The sequence below is a fragment of the Strigops habroptila genome, chromosome 2, assembly GCF_004027225.2.
Source record: "Strigops habroptila isolate Jane chromosome 2, bStrHab1.2.pri, whole genome shotgun sequence".
In the NCBI taxonomy this organism is placed as follows: Eukaryota; Metazoa; Chordata; class Aves; order Psittaciformes; family Psittacidae; genus Strigops; species Strigops habroptila.
This window is the reverse complement of record NC_044278.2, coordinates 39,444,638-39,468,207: the sequence shown is the minus strand read 5'-3', so window position 1 is coordinate 39,468,207 and position 23,570 is coordinate 39,444,638. Positions and strand designations below refer to the sequence as shown.

At 40.3% G+C, this 23,570-nt stretch overlaps 1 protein-coding gene across 20 annotated transcripts in view; it reads right to left on the bottom strand.

Annotated features, from left to right (window-relative positions):
* The window catches only part of DMD (dystrophin), a 1,118,883-nt gene that overhangs the window by 33,933 nt on the left and 1,061,380 nt on the right, over window positions 1-23,570 (bottom strand). For 13 of the 20 annotated variants that reach the window (XM_030475728.1, XM_030475726.1, XM_030475707.1 and 10 more), the window contains 6 exons: window positions 22,306-22,391; window positions 19,678-19,835; window positions 11,374-11,540; window positions 9,147-9,258; window positions 3,966-4,102; window positions 3,139-3,177 (listed from right to left, as the gene is read on the bottom strand). In XM_030475728.1, the coding sequence (XP_030331588.1) occupies window positions 3,139-3,177; window positions 3,966-4,102; window positions 9,147-9,258; window positions 11,374-11,540; window positions 19,678-19,835; window positions 22,306-22,391 (699 nt within the window). The remainder of the gene's footprint in view (window positions 1-3,138; window positions 3,178-3,965; window positions 4,103-9,146; window positions 9,259-11,373; window positions 11,541-19,677; window positions 19,836-22,305; window positions 22,392-23,570) is intronic. The other 7 variants (XM_030475709.1, XM_030475711.1, XM_030475713.1 and 4 more) reach the window with 1 other exon arrangement.

The window sequence follows — 23,570 nt, the reverse complement described above, 5'->3', positions numbered from 1 at the left end:
AGCAGAGATTCATGACGACAGGCAATCGTTTCCCTGCAACTTGATATCCTATTTTGTGTAAGAACATCTACACTGAAGGGAAGGGAGGGGGAAAGGAAGCAATTTATCTAGAGCAGTGGATTACGGAGCAGCAAGACAACAACAGTTTTCAGATAAACTGATGCTATCCCCATTTTTTTATTTGTTTGACATACAGCAGGAGTTAAGATGGTCTAAGCTGGTACTATCAATACTCACACAAATGTTGCTGCTAATACTGTGTGTAGACTAAGAAATCTGTGCTAAAAGTAGCTTTAGTTTTGAGCTGCATTATTTCCCAGTCCCTCTTACCCTGGCATTGCACATGTGTTTGTACCAGTACAAAGGAAAGGACAGCACTTGGTTGGGATTAACTGGGCAATGAAGAGATGTCCCTTTTGGCAGTAGGGCAAGGCAAAAGATGAGCCTGACTGCATGATCACATACTTGCTGCCTTGAAACTAAGCTTCAGCTTCGTAAGTGAACAAGGTGGGTGATTATATATATTTTAAAGGTAACACAGGGTTGTGTAACTTGTCGATTCTGTCTCTTCATCAATTGCAGGAAGGGGATGAGGCTACATTTCCAGGTTTTTCTCAACTTCAGAACATACTACAATGCAGATCTACCTCAGAACAGCTTTCTGAAAGTTTGCTTAAGAAAGCAAACCTGTTGAGAACTCTGTAGTCTTTGTGTTGAACTTAGCTGCTCAGAGGACCATTTTTGCCAGCATCTGAGGAAGCTTAAGGCTGGCTGTGCTGCAGTTCAGGCTGTTGCATAGACGTACTCTTAGACGACCATCTGTGCTAGAGTTCACTGTCCTTCCTTTCTCCACACACATACTCAGCCCACCTAATCAGTTTGAACTGCAAGAAGGCTGGGAGACATAGCCAATATTTAGCCAAGATAACAATCCCTTTTACAATGGCTCCACAGCTGCATTGCTCAATATGGAGTCTGCAGGAACAGCTCAGGGAATTCCAGTCAAGTGGCAATCGAGTGGCAAACACTACCTTCTGCAATTCCCTGCACCCTGGAGACCTGGCTGGCAGGACAAGGGCACTTTTCGTGCTGTTGGGCATTTCAGTTGATGCTTCTTGAGAAAGTGTAGAATCAAGTACATTGTATTTGGGCCACTGGCAGCCCCACAGTCCAAGTAAAAAGACACAAATTCTCACAAAAGGTGTGAGCTGTCCCTTTAACGGCTGGCAAGCAAAATATCTGTGCAAAATACAGGATAATAAGCAGTCAGAATCACTGACTTCTAACAAAAAATATATACGTATGTATTTATAAACACTTTCATGTTGATGTGAAGATAGCACTACCATTGCTGAGCACTGTCAGGTATGCTCTTCTGGAGTATTCTGAAGATTACGAGAAGGCTGGCATGAAAGCACCAGAAAAAGGCAAGATCTTAGAAAACATGGGAATGTTTTATGATAACTAGAATAAGAGGTTTGGCAGCTGAAGCTGGAATCAGCCCTGTAACTGAGAAACACCTTTAAACCTGGGTAGCTCAGTAACTTATAAGTCCCATGGTCTAGCATCAAGGAAAGGAACCAAGTCAGCAGAACAAAATGAAGAGCAATTCTTTCAAGCCACTATTCATTTCTTAATTTTCTGCGTTCTTGTCAGATCAGACAAAAGGATTGTGCTTGGGAAGATACCCGAGTTGGTCTGATAAAAGGCGCGACCTCCCCATACAAATCCTGTTTCTCAGTATTTCTCAAGTTTTCTTACGTATTACATGCACGTTAAACTCCCTGCAGCATACGACACCAGACCTTTGGTGTGAAGCTGTCAGTTTAGGCATAACCTATGGTGTTAATACTGTAAGTAACTAGAATTAAGCAAGTTATGGCAGCTTAATTATATGTTGTGCCAGTCAGAGCAATGCCATTCCATATTATCCAGACTTTCTTTAAATGTTACTTTTAACTTTGCAATTGTTCAAAGGGGTAAGAAATCTAGATCCACAGTTGAGTATATAGAATGCTGCAATCGTCCCTAGATGCATTTATAAATGAAAGTGCATCCTGAAGTTCAAAGCCTCTCTATTTCAGTCTGTCTCTAGCCTTTTGGCATTTTCCGTGGGTAAATCCTCAACAATATGAGGTTTGCAGTACTAGACGTGTTTCTCGGGTGCTTAAATTTCCTAGAGGTGGAGCACTTCACTTGACTTCCCAATAGTTTGTGCTCCAAATGAAAATTATAAATCAATATTCCAATGTATACATTTCACTATTGTTTATTCTACCAAAAATTCCATGAAGGTGCAAGCCATATACATTTCACCATATAGAAATATATAGAACTCTTATTTATTAGCTTCTCATTAGTTATTAATATGTGAATTAAAAATAATCCTTATTTAACATTATTCTAAAACCATCCATGTAACACTAGTAGTAGCAAATGCCACAACAGTAAATATATATATATATCTTTTTAGTTTATGCTAAGGGTATTACTACAACAGTAAGACAATGCACGTGCAGGAATGGTGCAAGAATGAAAATCCATTTCATAGCTGAAAACATCCTTCTTTTTTAACTTCTGAGAAAATACAGTAAACATTTCCTCATTCCAACCTGCCTTCACAAATCTTACTGTATCTAAAAAACTGTAATAAAATACCCAGTGAGCTATGGATTAATTAGGGCACATGAGCGTGCACGGTTGGCACAAAACCGAACCATAGCTTTCGCTACAAAACAACGTTGCTCCTGAAACTGAATAGAATCCATCAAGTTCAATTCCTATCTTTCAAAAAGCATTTAGTATACATTCAGAGGGATCAACACTTATTCAGAAACACAAGCTTTTAAATGACAAACATAAGCATTAGTAGGACTGCGCCCAAATCCCTGTTAATTCGATGAAAATACATACTCCAGAAAAGAGTATACAGTACACAATCCATGATTGCTGAGAATTCCTGGATTTATCCCATTCTACTCATTTGGGATCCAAACATTCCTTCAGAGAGTGCACCAAAGAAAATAATCATAAAGAAGGAAGGAAATGAACTTATGTAAAACTAAAGAAACAAACAAAACAAAGTGAGGGAACGCAGCAGCAGTAGCAGCAGCAGCACACTTCAGCAAAAGTACTCACGCAGAATCTACTGGCCAGAAGTTGATCAGAGTAACAGGACTGCAAGACAAAAAATGAGGAAGTGAAGAGAGAGGCAGAAGAAACTCAGCAGCAAAATAACTACAGAAAGGTTTGGGAGGAAAAAAAAAAATCACAGCAACTGAAAACCAGAAATCCAGCAGACCAACATGAGTGAATGTGAAAAGCAACCAACCAAAAAGTGAGGAAAAAATTTAAATCTAAAAAAAAAAAAAAAAAAAAAAAAAAAAGGAGAAAGAGCGAGAACAAGCTGCATGCAATTGCCATTAAACAACTGATTAAACTTGTAAAAAAAACCAAGGGAACTGGGCTAACTCATTGATTTCTCCATGTGCATCATTATTGCTTTCTATTTTTTTCCATAAAGACATCAAAGCATTTAATAAGACTGAATTTATAGGGTGAGAGAAGAAGAAATCAGCTGGGAAGCTTGCAAACGCAGTAGCCTAATTAAAAAAAAGAAAACCACGGAAAGACACCCATTTGGAAGAAAATAAAAATTTAATGAAGAGATCATTAGTCTCCAAATTGCCATATCAAACTTAGAAGTTTATAAGGCTGTCAGTAAGACAGTAAGTATTTTTCTTTTACTAACTGAAGCTGTAGTTCCTGTATAAAGACAGGTGAAAACAGACAAAGGCAATGGCAATTGGAATCCCAGCTTGTGTATTCCTGCCAGCCGAGGTTAACAGCAATGAAAGACAGAAAGAGGCTTTATGCATTTAGGAAGTGAAGGCATTTGGCACCAGCTGGGGAGCTCAAAGAGCATACCAAATGAATTGCTATTTAGACACTTCAGAGCTACTCACGTTTCCATGTTGTCTCCCTCCAAGACAGTTTGCACAGGCAGGTAGCCCATTCGTGGGTGCTTTGCAAAATATCTTTTTGTTCGAAATTTGTTTTTTAGTACCTTGGCAAAGTCACGGACGTCTTCTCCTGAAGTTGTCTGAAAGCCACAAATCACAACGAAATCATCTTTCATGAGCTTATTACGGTGTTTTGGTTGCCTCTTCCTTTACTGGGTCACTTGGAAGATCTGTGGCCACACCAAGCAAAGCTGCCAACAGCTTGACCTCCGGAACCGCAAGTTTTATATACTTATCACTGTCACCTTACAATGTACTACACAGTGACACTACTCATGGGGAGGAAGGAAAAAAAAAGGGAAGCTCCAAAACCCCCTGCTAGGCTCATGCCTCACCTCTGGTGATCTCAAGAGGACAAGCAATAATTAGACAAGAATTTGTCATTTCCTCATCTGGCTCAGGAGACTCTCTGCCTGCTTTTTGTTCAGCACTAAAATGGCTCTAACAGAGGATACGCAGTCAGTCAGTCTGTCCAGCCTGCAAAGGGAGGATACGCATCCCGTGATCCAGCTGCTTCGCTGGCTGGATCCTGACTCTTACCACACGCTTGTCTTCTACATCTCAAGGACTTGTCAGTCTACAAGTCAGACCTCTATTCTCGGTATGTTTTCTTTCCAGTTTCCCTTCTCAGCCTCCTCTGCCATTAATATTTTGATCAAAGAGAAACAAAAAGCAGGTGCAAGCTGCTGAAAGCTCTTAGGTCAGTTATTTCATCCTGTGCCTGTTTAATCTGAAGCTAGCAGGCAGTTAAGATCAATACCCTGAGAGGAGTACAAGTTGCATGAAGCTTTCTACTCCCTTGCCTGCAGTGGGCTTTCCTTGCTGCTGTAGAGACCAGCAGAGGAGTGTGAAGTGAAATTAGTTTCCTAAAGATGAGAACAAGCAAGGAAGAATTCAAAAGATGTCTGGTGGGAAGATTCAAGACTACATGTGAGCCCGATTAAGAGATGGGTGAAGTTCTGAAGAATTTTAATGGAAGACTTCAGTTACTTCAGTCAGGCTGCACTCCCTTCTCCACACCTCACAAAGACATTCGACCTTGAAATGCTGCTCTTCTACAGTAAATTAAGTTCTTCCTGACCCACATAATGATATTGCTTCTCCAGTGTATCTAATTTGAAGGAAAGAAATGAGGTAAAAGTTAATCTTTCCGACATTTTTTAATGAGTTCTACACCTTCTCTTTAAAGACGAAGGAGGTGCTAGGACATATCAGTCATGCCAACCTTCACTGAGCTGCTGAAACACAGATGTATACATTTGTAATGATTGCCTGGGTAGAAAAATTAAGGATGCCCTGAAAAATAATCTGCAAAAAGACCAAAATGCATCAACAGAAAGGACAAGTATTATCCCTGTACTCACAGCACCTACAAGCTTCATGTAAAGCTGGAAAGAATTTGTTTTTTTCTGGTCAGTTGGTCTGGTAGGAAAATTTGGTGTGCGCAATGACTGGCAGAGAAGTGACACAGCAGAACATACAAGCCATTACAGCAGTATCTGCATTTTCAAGAAACTGAGATAATGCTTGATAATATTAACTATCACTTCCTCGATACATCAGAAGTAAAGACATTGTGGGGAAGGGGTGGATTAGGCATGCCCAGACCACCTAGAGGACTCTGGAAAGGGGATTTACTGAGGTGGCCTTGCATGACCCAGCAGGAGGGAATTCCCTCTGCCAAATGCCATCTGCAAGGCCTGCTAGGATTGCTTCTAACCAGGTCAGCATCAGGAGAGCTGGGAACAAAGGGAATCTTTTAATATTTAGTCTTGGTATAAATGGATTAAGCACAGCTTTCTGTCCAGTTTGTTCACTTTTGTTATTTATAATCATTTATTCCTGCCGTGTCTATTTTCCATGTTGTGAACACTTTCCACTGCATTTGACTGTAATTTGGATTAAGCGTTTTCAGGTATAATTAACAATAAAACATTCTGCGCTTCAGCCTTCCTAAGGCTGTTATTCCTCCTTGCTCCCCTGAACTTCTGCATGACCAACACACAGTAAAATGGTGTGTATGCACAGAAACATCCCAATCTAGCTGGTAGCACAAGAATCCCAAGAAGAAAATATGTCTTCTAGTGACGAGAAGCACCAAGCACCTCTCACACGATCCAAATGCCATTTAAAAAATGTTCAAGGAGCACAAAGCAAAGAAAATGTGATTATTACGTGGACAAGATGATAAACTGAGGCTATTTTCAGCCAGACTTTCTGATTTATACCACAGATGTTTTATTACATGATTTTCAGAGTAAAATCATCCAAACCAAAATTCTCAGCAGAATTAGTTTATGAGCAAGAAACAGTGGAGCTTCATCATCCCAGCTCTCTTAAATCAAAGCAATATATAGGCAGCTGGGTAGAGCATGTTCCAAAACTATCCTGAAACTGGAACTATTTCATAAGAAATAGTTCTTACTCACATAAGAACCATCATCTGACTCCTCCCAGCTTGGTTTAAGAAAGTGCCGTGCCAAGCCCTCAGCCCAGACAGCCTGACTGCAAACACTAGCTGTTGACAGGTATCTTGGTTTGACATGCTTCCTTCTAACAAGGTGGTTGATGTGTCACTGTCTGTTAAACCCAAACAGAAAAATGATGCTACATTTATATCCCAGCCTAGAAGTTGCCTGCTACGCTTTATCTTAAACCTCTTTCAAAAAAAAAAAGATTAAAAAGAAAAGTCATCTCTTTTTGAACAATAAAACTGAGATGTGTTGCTTTCAGGAATAATTGTTGCAATTTTTCTGCCTAAATGAAAATTAGGAAACTGCCTTGCCCTTAATTCTGCCTCAGCTTTTTGCACAAGAGGAAAAGTTACCACATTCCTCAGATATTTAGCATGAGTTCTCAAATCTCCCCTGAGCGGAATTAAAGACTGCAGTGCTCCAAAATCTCCTAGAAGTAAGAGGGAGGGTGAATAAAAATATCAAAACACTTCACTGTGCACATCTAGCTATTGCAAAGATATATCAAAGAAGGCACTTCATGTCTTCTGTCTACCAAAATACATTTTAAGGTCAGAGATTTGTCTGGAGGAAAAGGAAAAAATGCTTTACCACCTGCAAACCTCCATTCATTTAGAAAACAACTGCATACTAGACATGATAGCTTCAGCGGATGTCTTGTTCAGCCACACAGGACTTGCGTTTATTGTTTTTAATAGCAGCAACACAAAAAAGATCAGGGCTCGCTGTGTGCCACAGTCACTTTTTTCTTTTTTACGCAGTTAATCCTTCTCTAATTCAACTGGCTGCCGGTGCAGCCAGGCACAGCACATTAGCACGGGCTGCTGGAGTTCAGGATTCACAAAAAAATGTACTGGCTGTGAATGGTTCTTTATTCTGATCCAGCAATCTGGATGTGGCTGCAGGTTTTTCCTTGCCACCGTGTTCACCTATTAGTAATCTGTTTTTCCAGGGAGAACAGAAACCTGCTGGACCTTGTGTTGCAATGAGTTGCTGTGGGCTGTGGGAGTGTCTCACAATCCTTTTTCTTTCTCTATCCTCAAAACACATCTAATGAACAGGGTAAGATAATAACAGCAAGAAGTTGGTTTGTGCACTCTATGCACCATTTGCAAATTTCCCATGTCACTTATTAGCAAGAGTGGCAAACTGCAAAACAAACCCGAAGCCAATTCAGCAAGGAGGTGCTCAGCTGCAGCTAGAAGGAATGCTGTAACAAGGTCAGTCGCTCACTTGCTGGCTCTGCATACAATGCTGATCATGAGATTCTGCTCTAGGAATGTTGCGACGGAGGAGTCTGTTCAGACCTGCCCAGGCAGCGCCAGCATTTCCCTCTGACTTGTACAGCAGTTCAGGCAAATCGCCCTTTCCAGCAACCTCAACCCCTGGGGGGTGACACTGAAAAGCAGCAGCCAGTGAATACTGACAAACAGCTAGCAAATTCACAGTGGTTGCCCTTGCAGTGGTTCAGATTAAATACTGCCATTTACATGCTACAGTAAAAGTTCATAGATAATGTAAATAAATATATTGGGTTTGCTTTACTATAATATTTTAGGGGAATAAATTTTTTTCCGTCTTTCCTAAGTTTCTAAGAAAATCTGAGAGTCTTTACTTCATTTTGGCCATGCCTTTTTGTTTGGACGAAGATATAAAGACCATTCATAAAATTTTATGAGGCTAGATCATAAAATAGTTCTGATGCTTTATTTTCACCATATATATTTGACCAGAAGATGAAAGTACGAGACTAAGGACCATGCCATCACACCAGGAAATGACAACCAGAGAGCACACTGCTTCAAGACCACCACAAACAATAGCAAAGGCAGCTGAAAGCTCAGTTGTGCTGCATCATGGAAGAACAACTTGAGACATCCTCTAATTTATGCCCCTCTGCACTGGTCAAAAGTGGCCAAAACAAAAAGCAGCACATTGAATGAGTAAAATGGAATTTCGTTTGCCAGTTTTCTGGTAAGAAAGAAATGTTTATGCAAAAGTGATCCTTTTGAGAGCTGTGAAACAAGGTTGAAGACCTTCACTACACCATCAATGCAGCACATCTGCATTGTGCTGCTTTGAGCACCTCGGCTTCCAGTCTTCAGTAATGAAACCTAACTTGCTATTCTTGAGAACTTCCCTGGTATTTTATATCATCAAGTGATTATACTATACCAAGGTACCACTAAGCAGTAAAGAACTTAAAAATGCAATCACAGTGTTGTGGGGAAAAAAAAATGAAGTGGCAATTTGCTGAGGAAAGGAAGAAAAATCTCACACTGATATGGAAAAAACGTTATGACCTAAGATATGAATGAGTATTTGCACAAATCACAGGCTTCCTTCAGGATCCATAAAGTGAACTTTGGCACTGAACATGGAACAAGTCATTAGCACACAATAATACATTACAACACAGTATTATACAAACAATGAACTTCAGTTTACTTCAAACCACTGAAGTATCCTTTACTAAGCATCAGAAATTGCTGGCATACACAGTATATAAAAGGAGATTTAATGGGGGGGGGGGGGGGTGGAGAGGGGAAAGAAAAGCCATCCAAATACTCCATTACCTTGCACATAGGAAATGAAGTTTTTCTTTTCTACATAAGAAGGGACAGTAAGGGTCAGTAATACAGCTACTTACTGGTGTGCAGTACTCCACCATGGGATAGTGCATTTTATGACCTTTTGCCACACGGCCAGAGAAGAAGCAACTTTGGCAGATGTCATAGTTAAAGTGCTTTAAACTTCTGTACCTAAAAGAGGAGGAAAAAATTTCATGGCTTCAGAGCTTTGTATGTGAACACTTCATATCAGCTTGCCAAGTTTCCTGTGTTAGTAAATTCTCTTCCCTGCGATGTCACACGGTGTGCAATGCTGGGCAATGCTCCTCTGCCACCAAGGGACCGGTATTGCTGCCTTAGATGTTTATCAAAGATCTGAATCTTCAAAAAACAGTTTTAACATTGGGCAACAGTGAAAAATTTCTACACACTCACTCTCTCTTAAAAGATGAAAGACACCAGAATGCTTTTTGTTTCTACAATGCCAATTTTAGTTCTTTGGCTCTTCATCGTGATTCCTAACACGGAATGTCTGAGGAAGTAAAATTCAAGTAAATTATGCTCTTCTCAACAAGTCACTCCAACAAACTCCTAACTGCTGCATATGAGGCAGGAATTTATGACTTTCCCATCACCTCTATCAAAACAATTTTCCTGTATGGCATTCCACCCATGCAAAACACCAAATGCACTTTTGGGCCATTATTTAACCTCATCAGCTCTGTGAGGCAGCTAACTGTTGTATCTGCTATGCTGAAGTGACTGAAAGAGCTAGAGGCATAAGGGATGTCTTGTTCCAAATACGCGAAGCAGTTCAGCCACAATGACCTCAAAAGAACATTGTTTTACATGCACTGAGACACACAGTATTAGCTTTCTAAAAGCCTTCCAATACAGTATCTTTTTGTCAAGTGTGTACACGGGGTTTCAATGACTTGCAAAGCCAGAGAAAAAATCTGCGACAGACAGATTCTACTATCATGATAATAGATTTGTTATATAAATTTAAGAGACAGATGAGATCAGTCAAGTAAAATTAGATGCAAACACAGAGCTCCAGTGTCTACTTCCCGAGTTCTCGACGCTCACTACAGACTATCCATTCACTAGCTATGCTTTGATTTTCCAAGTGGTGCATTTTTCAGTTCCACCTACTTGTCTTTGGCTGTTTATATAAAACTGTGTAAGTAATTCAGTAATTCATAAACTGTATCTGGGAATGCGAAAATTAGACTTTGTGGATGTGTTGAACTACCACTTCTCACCCCTAGCTCTTCCTCAGTAGTACTTACCATTTCCCAGTTAAGATATTCAAGGAGAATAAAAGCAGGAGGAGAAGAATTGAGGTGATTAGAGAAACAGCCTCACTAAGAGCACTCAGGTTGAAATCAAAGCAATACCTTCATTATTTCCCCTGTTTCCCACTGCCCGTGAAATTGCATAGTAGAAAGCACTGCCCCATTACACGCATAAAAGCAACATTCATACTCTCCCAGTTACAGCAAAATGATGGCTTTTCTATGTGGTACTGCTTGCTCCTGTTGTCTACCTAGGTTTTAGAAACAAAATTACAGAAAGCTCTTTGCAAACAACATGATACCATAGAAGGACAAATGCCAATGGTAAAAGACGACCTAGCATAAAAAGGACAGAAACCATACAAAGCAGCTATTGCGAAGCAAAGTGATAAAACAAGTCTAGGCATAATTGAAAGTGAGTATTTACTTAGCTGTTAAGTGGATTCTCAACAGGCATACCAACACATAGCCATTTTACAACACAGTGACTTATTCATTGCCATAGTAACCATGGTATCAATCCAGATGTTTAAATAGACCAGTAACATTTCCCCCACTCCAGGTTAATGTTCCACCAACAACATTCTTTCTCTGAGATACACACATGTAGCTTTACAGTCTATGAATTTTCACGGCATTTCCCTGCTTTATACCGTGACAGAAAGCAATTCGTTAGGATCCAGTTCAGAAAATGTAACTGCGTGTATAAGACACACCGAATGTAAAGCAAAGCGTTTTAGTTGTGCAATCCACCAATACTTTGGTTGAAGCACGGAAAGACTGGGACACAGAGGAAGGGCCATATCTTAATTGACAGATGGTTTTTGTCCTCATCAACTCTTGCATCACTGTACCCAGTCTAGGTGTCACTCTCCCTCATGTCCCATCACAGTTATTTTTTGCCTGAAAAAATTGCATAAAAATCAAGCACTTGATTTGTCTGGAAACAAGCAAAGCTCTTGATCCACTGTGCAGCAGTACACATGGCAGAAAGGGAGCGAGTTTGTACCTGAATCCAATAATTGGGCACTCCTTGCAGATGTTACACTTTGCTTGGTGTTTGGCAGTCTCAGCAGCAGCCACCCTGTGCAAGACAGGCAGCCACACCATGGACTGTGGTTCCAGCCTCATCCAGTCCAGGAACAAGGCTGCTTCGATCTCTGGTTTGTTGTTGGCCTGTAACACGGGGGGAGAACGACAGGGGATGAGCACAAGCAATCTGCCTACTACCAGCTAATTAACAGTTCAAGCCATTTGCTTCCTGCCTACTCCATATCTATTCCCTGAATATGGTCCAGCTTTTCACCCAATCCAGCCATTTGTAAACAAAATAAAATAATCTCCATGATCCTGCCTTCAAGCCAGGAACTGAAACTAATACAAACGTTTCAAATCTCTAATTCCCTATTACAATAGACAGCACTACCATACACTCTGTCACAGAGAAAATCATTCACTTAGAGGATCACCTTTCATGCCTGATCTCATGTTTCCCGTCTCTCTGATCTGAACCCGCACAGCACTGCTTCTCACCTATTTTAAAAACAGTTTGTGTTATCCAAGCCCTAAAAATTGCATGTCTTTTGATCAAAATTCCTTTCTCCTTAACATCATTATCACACTGACCTTTCTTCAAAACACAGACATAAGGAAATCATTCAAACCCCTTCTCAAGCCTGTTGTTGAACACATGAACTCTGCCTCCTTAAATGACTCAAAATCACTCTTCCCACCACATCATCTCTAAATTTCTTGTCACTGCCTAGAAACACAACACAGTTTTGTCCCACAGAGTACAAACGATTTAGCCTTATAGTCTATTCCTTCCCACTTTCGCCTCTTTGCCAATAGCTGAAGAGCCTATGAACACTTCCTGGCAGCCCCATTAGTCTGCTGCCTTCCAATCACATCCTAACCAGTGTCATTATTTCAGGCACCTCTTTGATGGTAACTTTGAGGCAGCTCAGTCACAGAGCTGAATCCCATTGCGACAGGCACCATGCACACACCAAAAAATGATGCATCGGCCCTACCTGGCAGCACAAACAATATGGAAAAACAAACAGCAAAGGGACAAGAAATGCAAGGCAAGGGGGATGGCAGTGATCTATCCGCATGGGTAGAGATCACACCATACTGGCAGGCTAGACACTGCAAAGAACAGTGCAGAAAAAAGGCAAAGAGCATAAAAAGGGATTTTAAGTAAAACAGTGAAGTGACAGAGTCAATGTTTATGGGGAATGTATCTCCAGTGTGCAGGGTGGTGAGAAGCTGGCATAAAAGTGGTTATCTGAGAACCTGGGAGCTGGTTTCAGCAGTGAAAGAGAGAGGTGATGGATCAGGTGGAAACAGTTAAGGGCAGGACAGGAGGGAGGAGGACAGGTCTGCAAAGGGAACAGCCCAAGTGATGAAGCAGGACAGCAGCCTGTGCCATTTCTCTAAACCACCACTATGTGCTAATTCAAATTCCCTGAGACATTTCCTTCCATGCTACCCAACAGAAACAGCATATTTATGGGCTGAATATATTTAAATCCTCTGTTTTCCCTTTTCTCTGGACTTTCAAACACAGCTCTCAGTGGGCCAGTCTTTTGTATTTCAAACTTCACAAGGCAGACTGTCTTCCTTTGTGGTTCCAAACCTATTTGAAGCATTTAAGTAAATAATAAGCATTAATGTATCATGTACATGGACCAAGATGAAGAGGGGATTACGTACTGGAGTTTTTTATAGTTGCTCTCAGTTACTCTTCCAGTTTCTCAAGAAATCTGAGTGTAGTATGACATAGCTAAAACCTTATTCAACTGAAAACACTAGCCACTAATTTGAACAAAAAACATCACAACTGCTATCAAGGAGACAGCAATATAGGGAAAACCAATTAGGTGTGTGTGGGTTTTTTTGTTTGTTGTCATTGGGTTTGTGGGTTTTGTTTGTTTGTTATTAAAGCTAACGCTGTTTATAATCTTGACAAACATATTAACTGATCAATACTTGGAGAGTGAGAAAAATGCAGTCTCCTAGACAGAACCCCTGGACACAAGAAAGATGTGGAAAAAACCCCAAACCAACCAATAAGCAAGTACCTCCTGAATAATGCATTGCATTAAAATTGACCTTTAATGCAAGGCATTAAATGCTGCTGTAATACTTTGGTTAATTACAAACAAAGAGATTTTTTTTGGGCGGGGCTTTCTTCTTGAAATGCTAGTTTGGGAAACCATCTACAGACTCCTATCACTGCCTTTAAGAGCTACATATAAGGATTTTCACACGCATCCTTTTTGGATGTTTGGGGTGAAACCATCAAAGCACAATATATCTACAGCTATCCTGATAAAGTCCCTCGTGATTTAATATTCACTACGGGTCTTACATGAAATGAAATAACCTTTTTTGGGGGTTTTCTGTTTTTTCATGTAGTTACAGAATTTAGGAAACCCTCCCAAAGGAAAAAAGAGAGAAAATCAAAAGCACAATAAAGTCCAGCCAACACTGGCAACAGAATTTGTTCGGAACAGCAGATACCACGTTCTGCTGCAGGACGTCAGTGGATTCAACAGAATTAAATTAATTCTAGAGCTGTTGTAAGAGAAAGGCATATTTATAAAAATGATCACCTATATGTCTGTTCTTCAGCTAGCAGCCAGGGCAGTAAAGGGGCTGGGGAGAGATTTTCTGTGGCTCACCCAATGAGCCAGGAACTACACTGGCAAAACATTATATTTTCTATACAGAGGTCCTCTAAGCCTCCAAAAAAATTTAAGAGAATCTTTTTAATATGCCATTTCTAATAAAAAGCCATGAAGTGTACAGAAATGCTGCAGTGCAAGCTGCAGTCAGAATAAGAATGAGCCGCTCAAAGCGCTGCTCTCCACTTGTAGCTGCTTTAAATTTGCAGGGAAACGCTGCGGCGTGAAAGACTTTCTGTAACACCCAAAGATCTATTTTAATTTTGTAGTCACCGCCAACTGCCAGCAGTCCCAATAGCTGCCTACCCAGAGCTCCACATGCTGGCTGTACAAAACCTGTGCTCAGAGAGATTAGGTGCATTAAAATGTATCGGAACTGGTTCCGAATTATATTACATGAAGATTTAAAGCCACGTGGAGAAAAGCTGGTCCGGGTCAGACAACGTAGGACAGACAGTTCTTGACTGTTCCCTGAGCTGCTATTACGATTTTTTTAATAATCTCTAAATCCGGTAAAGGCAGCAGCTGAAGATTTTGCATAAGGGGAAAAGTCTGAATTCATACAGTTCGTATCTGAACCAACAAGATCAAGCTGTAAAGAATATTAACAGTTCTTCTCTTGAACACATTTCGGTGCAACTCCCAATTTTTATGGTAATAACAGAGTGAATCACGAAGTAAAATTCATAAAGCCCTTTCCAGCTTACAAGTAACAATTTGTTATGGGAGACATTCAAATTCATTACGTTCCAGACATCTGCTTTTCAGTATTTATTCTGCAGAAACAATGGGGGAATAGGAAGTCAGGTGGTGCTAGCATCTTCATGCAATATTTGGCAGTTGAAATCTTTGGGTTCCCCCCTCCCCCCCCCATTCCATCCAGCTAGTAGTTTAAAAAAATATTCTGTGCTCTGTTAGCTTTATCTATCCATAATATAAAATATGCTCCAAAATACAGTCGTGGTTTTACATGAACAATTTTTGGACAGAATCAGACAATATAGCAGAAATTTCTGGTAACATTTTTTGATGAGCTATAGTCTGCTTACATGCAGTGTAGGAAATTAATTGCAAATAAATTAACATTGTTAGTTTAATGCTGTTTTTTCATCCGGGACGAAAAGCTTTTTGTTAGTTTAGGTAAATATTATTTTGGACAAACCAAACTGAGGAATTGGATTCTTATGACTTGTTAAAGTTTAAAAATGCAGAGCAGGCCATGAACAGCAATCCTGTCCCCCCTGGAGGCAGAACAAACCCTGTTCAACCTTGTCTTCCACTCTTGCATTACACTTGATTGCATTGACTACTCCAGTCAATGTTTTAGTGTTGTGGAAAAGAGTAATAAGATAAAAAACCATGAACCCAGAAGCGAATTAGTGTACAGCTTTGTATCATCCACACTTGAAAAACAGCATCTTCCTGCTCCCCACCTCTAAACCATTTTAAAATAGATCTCTAAAGCAGTTTACTTGCAGGACTCTTTAAAGAGTGCCTCCCCCAAAGTCAGGTTCACAAAATCCTGCTGAAATAAACCCAGAATTGCTGTTTTATGACATTTACAGCATAGCAGCTTGACGAAGGATTTGCTAGTTCCCTTAGGCCAGTTCTCCCGCCAGAGCCAAAGCAGAAGAAATATACTATGAATAGAAAAAAGGGCTGCCTGGATGTCCCAAAAGAGATCGAGTTCCTCAACAGTAACGTTGCATTTGTACATTATTTTCATGTAGACCTCTATATAACTACATATAGGTATTTGCACACAGTATTAACTGATTTAAAGAAACCCCAAAACACGAACAACAACAACAAAAAAAAACCAAGCCCACCCCACCCCTCAGAAAACCACCACTCAATCAATTCAAATCATAGCATTTATGGCCAAAGTCACTATCAGGGTCCTGGCCCAGAATTTGCCACACCGAAACGCCACCTTAAAGGATTAACAGGCCCCTATTTTAGCTTTTATTTGTCCAAGTAAATACACTGGATTTGGACACATTTATGTGGTCGTTAAAAACAGGCTGATCTTGCCATATCATTGTTCAAGTGTTAACCTAGAAATTAAGACTACAAAACAGAGTATCAAAATACTTTCCTCTGTCAAAGTGAAATGAAACAAGGTTTAAAATACAGATTTGATTTAACTGTATGCATTTTACTACTCCTTAGCTTTATTTGTAATAGCTTTCCACATCAAGTACTCTACTTCAAGCACATCCTTGCAGGAAAGCATACTTAAAGCAGTTTATACCCAAGAACCAAATATCCAAGAGAGTTTACTGAGAAACAAGAAGAGACATTTTCATCTGAGCTGCACTCTGTTTTCACGTCACATTTCTTTAAAGTCCCAATGTCACAGTAACTCATCCAAGGCAGAGATGTGAATTCCTAGGTCCTATTTACAGTATACAAGGAAAGCATATTAATAATTTCCTACTGTGGTTAAAACACAGTACGTCCATATCAATTCCCTATCCTGTTCACTTAAAAAAAAGTACCCATCACAGAACTAAAAGGAAAGTGCTTTCACACTGCAGTAATACTGAATTCACTCAATTTTTCATGGATCTATAGATTGCTTTGACGCAGTCTGAGCCCAGGCAGAACTACATAGTCTTCAAATAGTCCTTAGATCAAGCTCTTTGCTCTGGTGTGAAAATATTTTTTCCTTAAAATATCAAAGCAGAAATTAGATCCCCCTGCCCCACGTAGCAAAGATGAGTTCCATAATACCCTCTTCACCTGACAATTACTATCTGCATTTTCCCATATATGAAGAAAACTATGGAAAATAAGACTCAGTGCTAGTGGGATGGAAAGTACCAGGACAGCAGCAGTATCCTGGGGTAAGAGGACCCGGAGTGCAGGCAGAAGCGGGCAGGGGGCAGGCTGCTGCCTACAGCTGGGCTGGGAAGCTCCCCCTTCTCAACCCTCATTCCCAAGGACTGCCACTTCAGACTGAAAGGCAGGAGAGATTTCCCCTGTTATCGCAGGGAATGGTAAACATCCCGTTTTTTTTCCTGCTGTTGTGCAGGCAGACAAGGCCGTTGCCAGGGCACCTAACCTAGGGGGGCTGGGAGTGCCATTTCTGAAGCACATATTTGTTGCAGACTCTGACACGACTGCAATTTATTGCTGGCTTATCATCACCAGAAAGAAAAAAAAAAAAAAAACCCTACAGAAAAAGCACTCCTCTCCGTGGGTGCACGAAGAAAGACTTCATTTAGTTCCACACAGTCATGTAAACTATGACTCCTCACAGCATTTTTAAAAATTGAATTATCTCACTCCAGTAAAAGGAGGCTGCCGGGAGCCCCCATCCAATCCTCTTTGGCTATCCAGCTCCTCCAGCCGCTCCATTTCCCGCACTGCTCCCTGCTCTCCCCCAGCACCTCTGTGCTGCCCCTCAGACTCTGCACCCTTGGGCCCCCCATGCACCACCATCCTATACCCAAAGGAAGTCTCCATGCTCCCCTCCTCCCTGTCTCCTGGAAAGGTCTTACTTCGTCCCACATCTCCACTCCTGGCTGCTCCTTTCTTTTGTGCCTCCTCCCACCCACCCTTCTGCTTCCTTCATCACTATTATTCCTACTACTGCTCTTACCAGTGTTCCAAATGGTGCCTGTTATTTTTCTGCTTTTTAGTTCCTTCTCCCTGCCTTCCATGAGGGCTCTTCCTACAATGCTCCTCTCCCTAGGACTCCCTCCCATATATTTTTGTATTCCCCCTCCTCAGTTGAGCCTCCCCACCGCTTTCTGTTCTTCCTGGAAGATTGTCTATTCCCCTGCAACCTAGGTCACAAACCACCCTCCCACTGTGCAAGTTAAAATGAGGAAAAAGAAAGAATGAAATCTCTCTTACTGCAGATAAGAAGAAAACCTATTTTTTCGGTGCAGGTAAGAGAAGGAAACCTCAGGTTTTCCTACCCTCTGATTTATGAACATGTCAAAGGTTGTGCCCAGCTTGCTCGGGCTGTTTCTAGAAATGCTGGCAGCTGGATGCAGTACAGTATTCGGCTCACTGGCATGTCTTCATTTGTAACGACAATGTTGCAAACTCATCATATTCAAATAAACATTTATTCCGAGGTCGTCTTCCTACTTTATAAAAACGGGTTTTGTGTGTCCCATCACAATGAATTTTATTGTTTTTTTCCTAGTATAAACACACAGAATGGCAGCCCCCTTTCCAAAAATCACATTCTTGTCAGATTCCAAGGTTACTTTCCTCATCAGTTTTTCAACAGTGTTCCCAGCACTCTTGCCATTCACTTGGGGAAATGATAGGATCCAGCGAGTCCTAATTTCTAAGGAAGGTCATTCACGCAAATGAGCTTTTGACCATGTTTTTGCTGTGCCATCATTTTGTGCTGGTGTCACCTGAAAGCCCAATGTGAAACTTGAGGCTTAAAAGCCACAGCAGGGTCTAACCCAGCTATCGACATTACTATCAGGGTGGGTTATCCACTCCTGATATGGTCCCATACAACACCAATTTGGAAATGGCATCAAATACAGATTAGAATTATAAAAAAATCAAGACATGAATGATGGAAATGGGCAAATGAGAACCCTGTTGAATTAATCTGCTTAAAGTTTAAAAAATACAGAAAGCAAATGTCCCCTCACAACTGATGTCTGTGGCGATTTTAGAATTAGATTCTTTTCACAGTCACTGTGTGTAAGACTACTTCCAAGCATTAATATTCATTGAAAAAAAACTTGCTGTGTTTTGCTTGCTATAGAACTGAAACCACTACATAATGAAACTTGAGCAGCAGGCAAAAAAGCAAACAACTCCCCCGCCCCCAACCAAACAAAAAACCCCCCAGGGACAGTTAGGGGATGGGAGTTCTACCATTGTAATGCAGAAGATGCATTGAGAGTTAATCACAGACCATACATTACCTCGCCTCCTCTACCTTTTCATTAAGCAGCTGCCTTCATCTTGTGCATTCTGCTGGTGGTTAGGATAAGGATGAATAATTCCCTTAACTCTCCTCCTCCCCGGATTAAATAATTTACAAGTTTGAAAAAGAGCCTCCAGTTTGCTGTGTATTCCTCAACAGATAGGACAAGAATTCTTTTAATAATCCTTAAAGAAAACTGGCATTATCCATTCAAGCAGTGGAAGGAGCTCATTGAGCACTCCTTGCCCCTAGACAGCACTGCAGGCAATTGCTCCTTTCCTATGCTCCCCTGAGCACCTGGCTGTCACTAGTATGTATATGCCCCAAATTTAGATTAACCATTGCTGTTCACCTACACAGAAGCAATAAATGGTGATCTACTGCTGGAAACAGAAATGGTAAAACCAGGCACTGCTGTAACAAAGACTCACACTGTTTGCAGGGTTCAGCTACAATATAAAACATGATGACAATTATTGCTGTCTGGATAACAGCATAATCTGGGCTTCTTCCACCACAGCCAGAGAAACAGGCTAATTCAAATAAATCTTATCAAAGGAACAGTTTAATAGACCAATGAACAATACCATGAAACAACCCTCGGTACCCTAGTCTATCTTCCAGACTTTCAGCCCTCTTCAAAAACAGACAGGCTGCTTCGACACGAAATACAAATCAGAAAATTAACAGCAAGGAAACATGAACTTACAAACTGGAAGCAGCTTCTGACGCTCGGCTCGATATTGCTGCCCCCGAAGGAGGCCACTTCCCCCAGCTGCCGAGGGATCTGGATGGAGTCGTGCAGCAGGAGCCCCAGCCGGCGCTGGTCACAGAAGCCAGTGGAGCTTGCCACTTGCTTGAACAGGTCTGAAGGAAGGAAAAGGACACCAGAGCTAAAGCATTGCTACTGCAATATGGCAAATAGCATGGAAGTCTTCATCATGTCAAAGGCTTGCAAGTGCGGGCAGCAGCCTTGGTGGACATAAACACAAACATGGCTTCAGTTTGGCTGCTTCTCTTTCCATAAACACTGGGTTTTTTTGTGAAATATGCAGTCTAGTGTAATTTTTAATAGTAATATTGGCTTGTACCTGGGAAGAAAGGCCATTCTAACACAGCACCTGTGGCATTACTGATAATAGCAGCTGTGATTCTCAAACACAGCTAACTAAACAGCAGGATCTTTGAGCCACGACAATGTAAATGTTTTAAAAATATTGTTTAACCATAAAATAATCTCATACAACAGACAGCACGTTTTCAAGTCTTAGCAATCAACATACAACTCAGAGAATCCATTTCTCTTTCAGATGAGTTGAACTGAAAAACAAGAACTCCCTAATTTTGATATATTATGATCTTTTAATCCGAGAGTATTTCTAAAATGAAAGAAAAGCATTACAGTATGACAGAACATACCATCCACTGAGAATGTTAATATCATATTAAGTTTTCACTTCCAAAGTGAAATGTCACTTGAAGCTATGTTCTGTTACTGCATCATTCCAAAAAAGAATCCTTACAGAACAGAATTATTATCCCTTTGTAAGCTCAATTTAATTTGGTGGGAATTAGTTATACTACATATACATTGAGGAGGTTTTAGAGTTCATAATAAGACGCAAAATCAGGTTTGCATTAACTGAAATATTTATTTGGTAATATCCCTGTTGACAATAGATGACCTGAATAAATTCTTTTTACTTTTTAGAGCTGCCTTAATATTTCACCTGACACCAGGGATACAATTATAAAGGTGCTTCATCACTACTCGAGATAACCTTCCTAGTGCTGCTTTGACACCTGTTCTCTTCTGAAGGAATAAAGGAATGAATAGAGAAAGGATTATTTTTTGATTACATGAATTTCACTCTTGACTAGTCTGGTTTTATAATAAATAATTTGGAGATAAACCTTTCCATCACCTCTGCAAGCCTGAAGACTTGTGCTGTAGCACAACCAACTCTGCTTAGTTGCACAAATGAGAAAAAAACTTTAAAAGGTGCAACTCATCACATACTTGCAGCAATACTAATAGCAACTGCACTATGACTTCAACATGGATGGTGCAGCCAGATCACAGCCTGGCATAGCCAATTTCTTCCTCTCCCACAAACTATTCACCTTGCAATTTCCCCATCATTAAAACATTTCTACAACCTTAAAAAGAGGGGTTATGGATTACCGTGCACACACACTGCAGGACACTATAAAATAGGAATAAATATATTCCCTTACAATTTCTGATAATCTTCAATGAAATATCATTCTGAAAAATATATATACTAATTTTCTTAAAAGATTTTCTGAATACTTTTCACAACACACACATGAAACATCTAGACATCTAAACTGTGACATTTATAGTGATTGTCCCAAAATCTGATCCAATTACACAGTCATGCACAGACTCCGTTGTTGGAACTGCCTGTTTTCTCTTCAGCATTCTTCAGCTTCCATTAGTAGAAGAACAGAATAATAACAATTGATGAAGAATTTCTATAGTATTGAGTCAAATCCTAAAGGTTGTTTTTTTAAAATGCATGAATGAGTGATACCAGTTAATTTAACCAGAAAGTCACTCTTGAGAACTACTCTTACCCTGGATCCTAGCCTCAATAATGAACTGATTCATTAGTCAGATAAAACTGAAACTTCAAGTGGAATTTTTTCAAGTATTTCAGGATTTGGCTTACTAAAATATGCAAAACTTGCATACTTTTAATATATATTTAAAGGTAGCAACTATATTTAAACACAATGTACATCATAAGACCCCGACCATACTGCAGAAAACATTTTTTGAAGATAATATATTTTAAAATGGAGTAATGCAAGATGTTGTGCAGACATGCATTTTTGTGTATGAAGGTGTGCTGAACTAGTGTCTCCAAAGAGGAGTTCTCATACCCCAGGGAGTGTACAACACAGTCCACACATTAGGGTGCAGTGAGAAAATATTTCCGTACTGTTAATAAATTAAATTTAAAAATAATGTTTATTTCATCTTTATCACATCCTTTTTTAATTTCATTTTTTTGTATGTTTTATAATGTACCTAATATATTAGTACGGTGTGGTACATGCATATAATTCATAAATAAATACACATCTATTAGGGGTGCATGCTCAAAAATTTTTTACTGGTAGGGATATGATCAAAAAAGTTTGGGTCTGCTGTGCTAAAGTACCTAAAACCATATCTGAATCAATAACTGGAAATACAAGGTGGAGCAAATTAACATCTGTATGCTACTTAAATGTTTATGTAATAAATAGGAGGAATAAAACCGGAATAGAAACATAAAGTAAACCCAAAAGAATTATGTTGACTTACATCTATATTTATCTTCCAGGTGTGCTTTGCAAAGGGATACAACACCGGTTTTGAAAGATAAGACACGGATCCTTCCTGTTCGGCCCCTAATGAAAAAGAAACATTGGCTGATAATATGATCCATTCATGTCATAATTTGTTTACTATAACAAAGTTCACTGCAGTACCATAGGCATCATAAACAAAGTCCCCCACAGAACCATGCTGCACAGCACACACTGGCTGGTTATTAGGGAAATCAGAAACAAAATATAAAATTGTTGTGGCTCCACAGATATAGCTGAATTTGATTGTGCTGTTGCAGCAATTCAACCAGAAACAGTCTGGTTCAGAAAGAACTACCCCTTTTTTTAACGACAAAGTGAGAGTACAGTCTTTACCCTACACTTACTTGAACAGGCTTCTCTATAAACTACTCATGAGCTATTTTCAGAGACGATGAGGTTTCTGTCAGAACAGCAAATCATGCCTTTTGCCAAAGACAATATAGCTTCACTTTCATTTGATGTGAGATGTAGCACTTGTTTTTAGAAAGTCTTTGCTTACTGTCTGTCAGCTCTGCCTTGACTTGTTTGAGAAGGCAACAGGGAGCTAAGCATGAAAAAACAGTGTCTGCCAGCAATGTGCAGCAACAGAGGCACTCGTAAGACGTTCAGGTGAATGAGGAAGACTGCCTAGAGATCACAAGAAGGCAGGTGGGCCATGCAGCTATGCTGTTAACAATACGGCATGGTTTCTGAGCTCCTCCTCGCAGCACTGAGACCTGTCTTATGCAGAGTCAAGGGGCTGCTATGCTCCACATCAGTTCCTGTGCTGCCTCTAGTCAGCCTTCCCTCATTCCCGCCTTGTAACATGCCTGTGCTATTACTTTCGCTTTTCAACGTGACTGCAAGAAAAGCATCCTCCCCTGCGCTGCAGGCGGTGCAACGACAAACCTTCACATCCTTTCTCAGTCATCTGGTTTACCTCCAGATGCTGGCTTCCCCCAGAACTTTTATTTCTGACAGCATTTCAAATAGATAACACCTATTGCAAATGAAGACATGCACGACAATATATACAACAGAGGAAGCTAATGCCTAAAACTGACGTTTTTTAAGCAGAGCCTTACCAACAGTTTTGAAGTGTCACCAGTAAGAACACCACTGGGAATAAAACAAATCATGTACAGGCATGCTAGAGTCATGCATCAGGCTGTACTGTTCAGCAAATATGCACATGGTCTTTTTAGGAGCCAGCGGTGCTCATTTACCCACACATCTCCC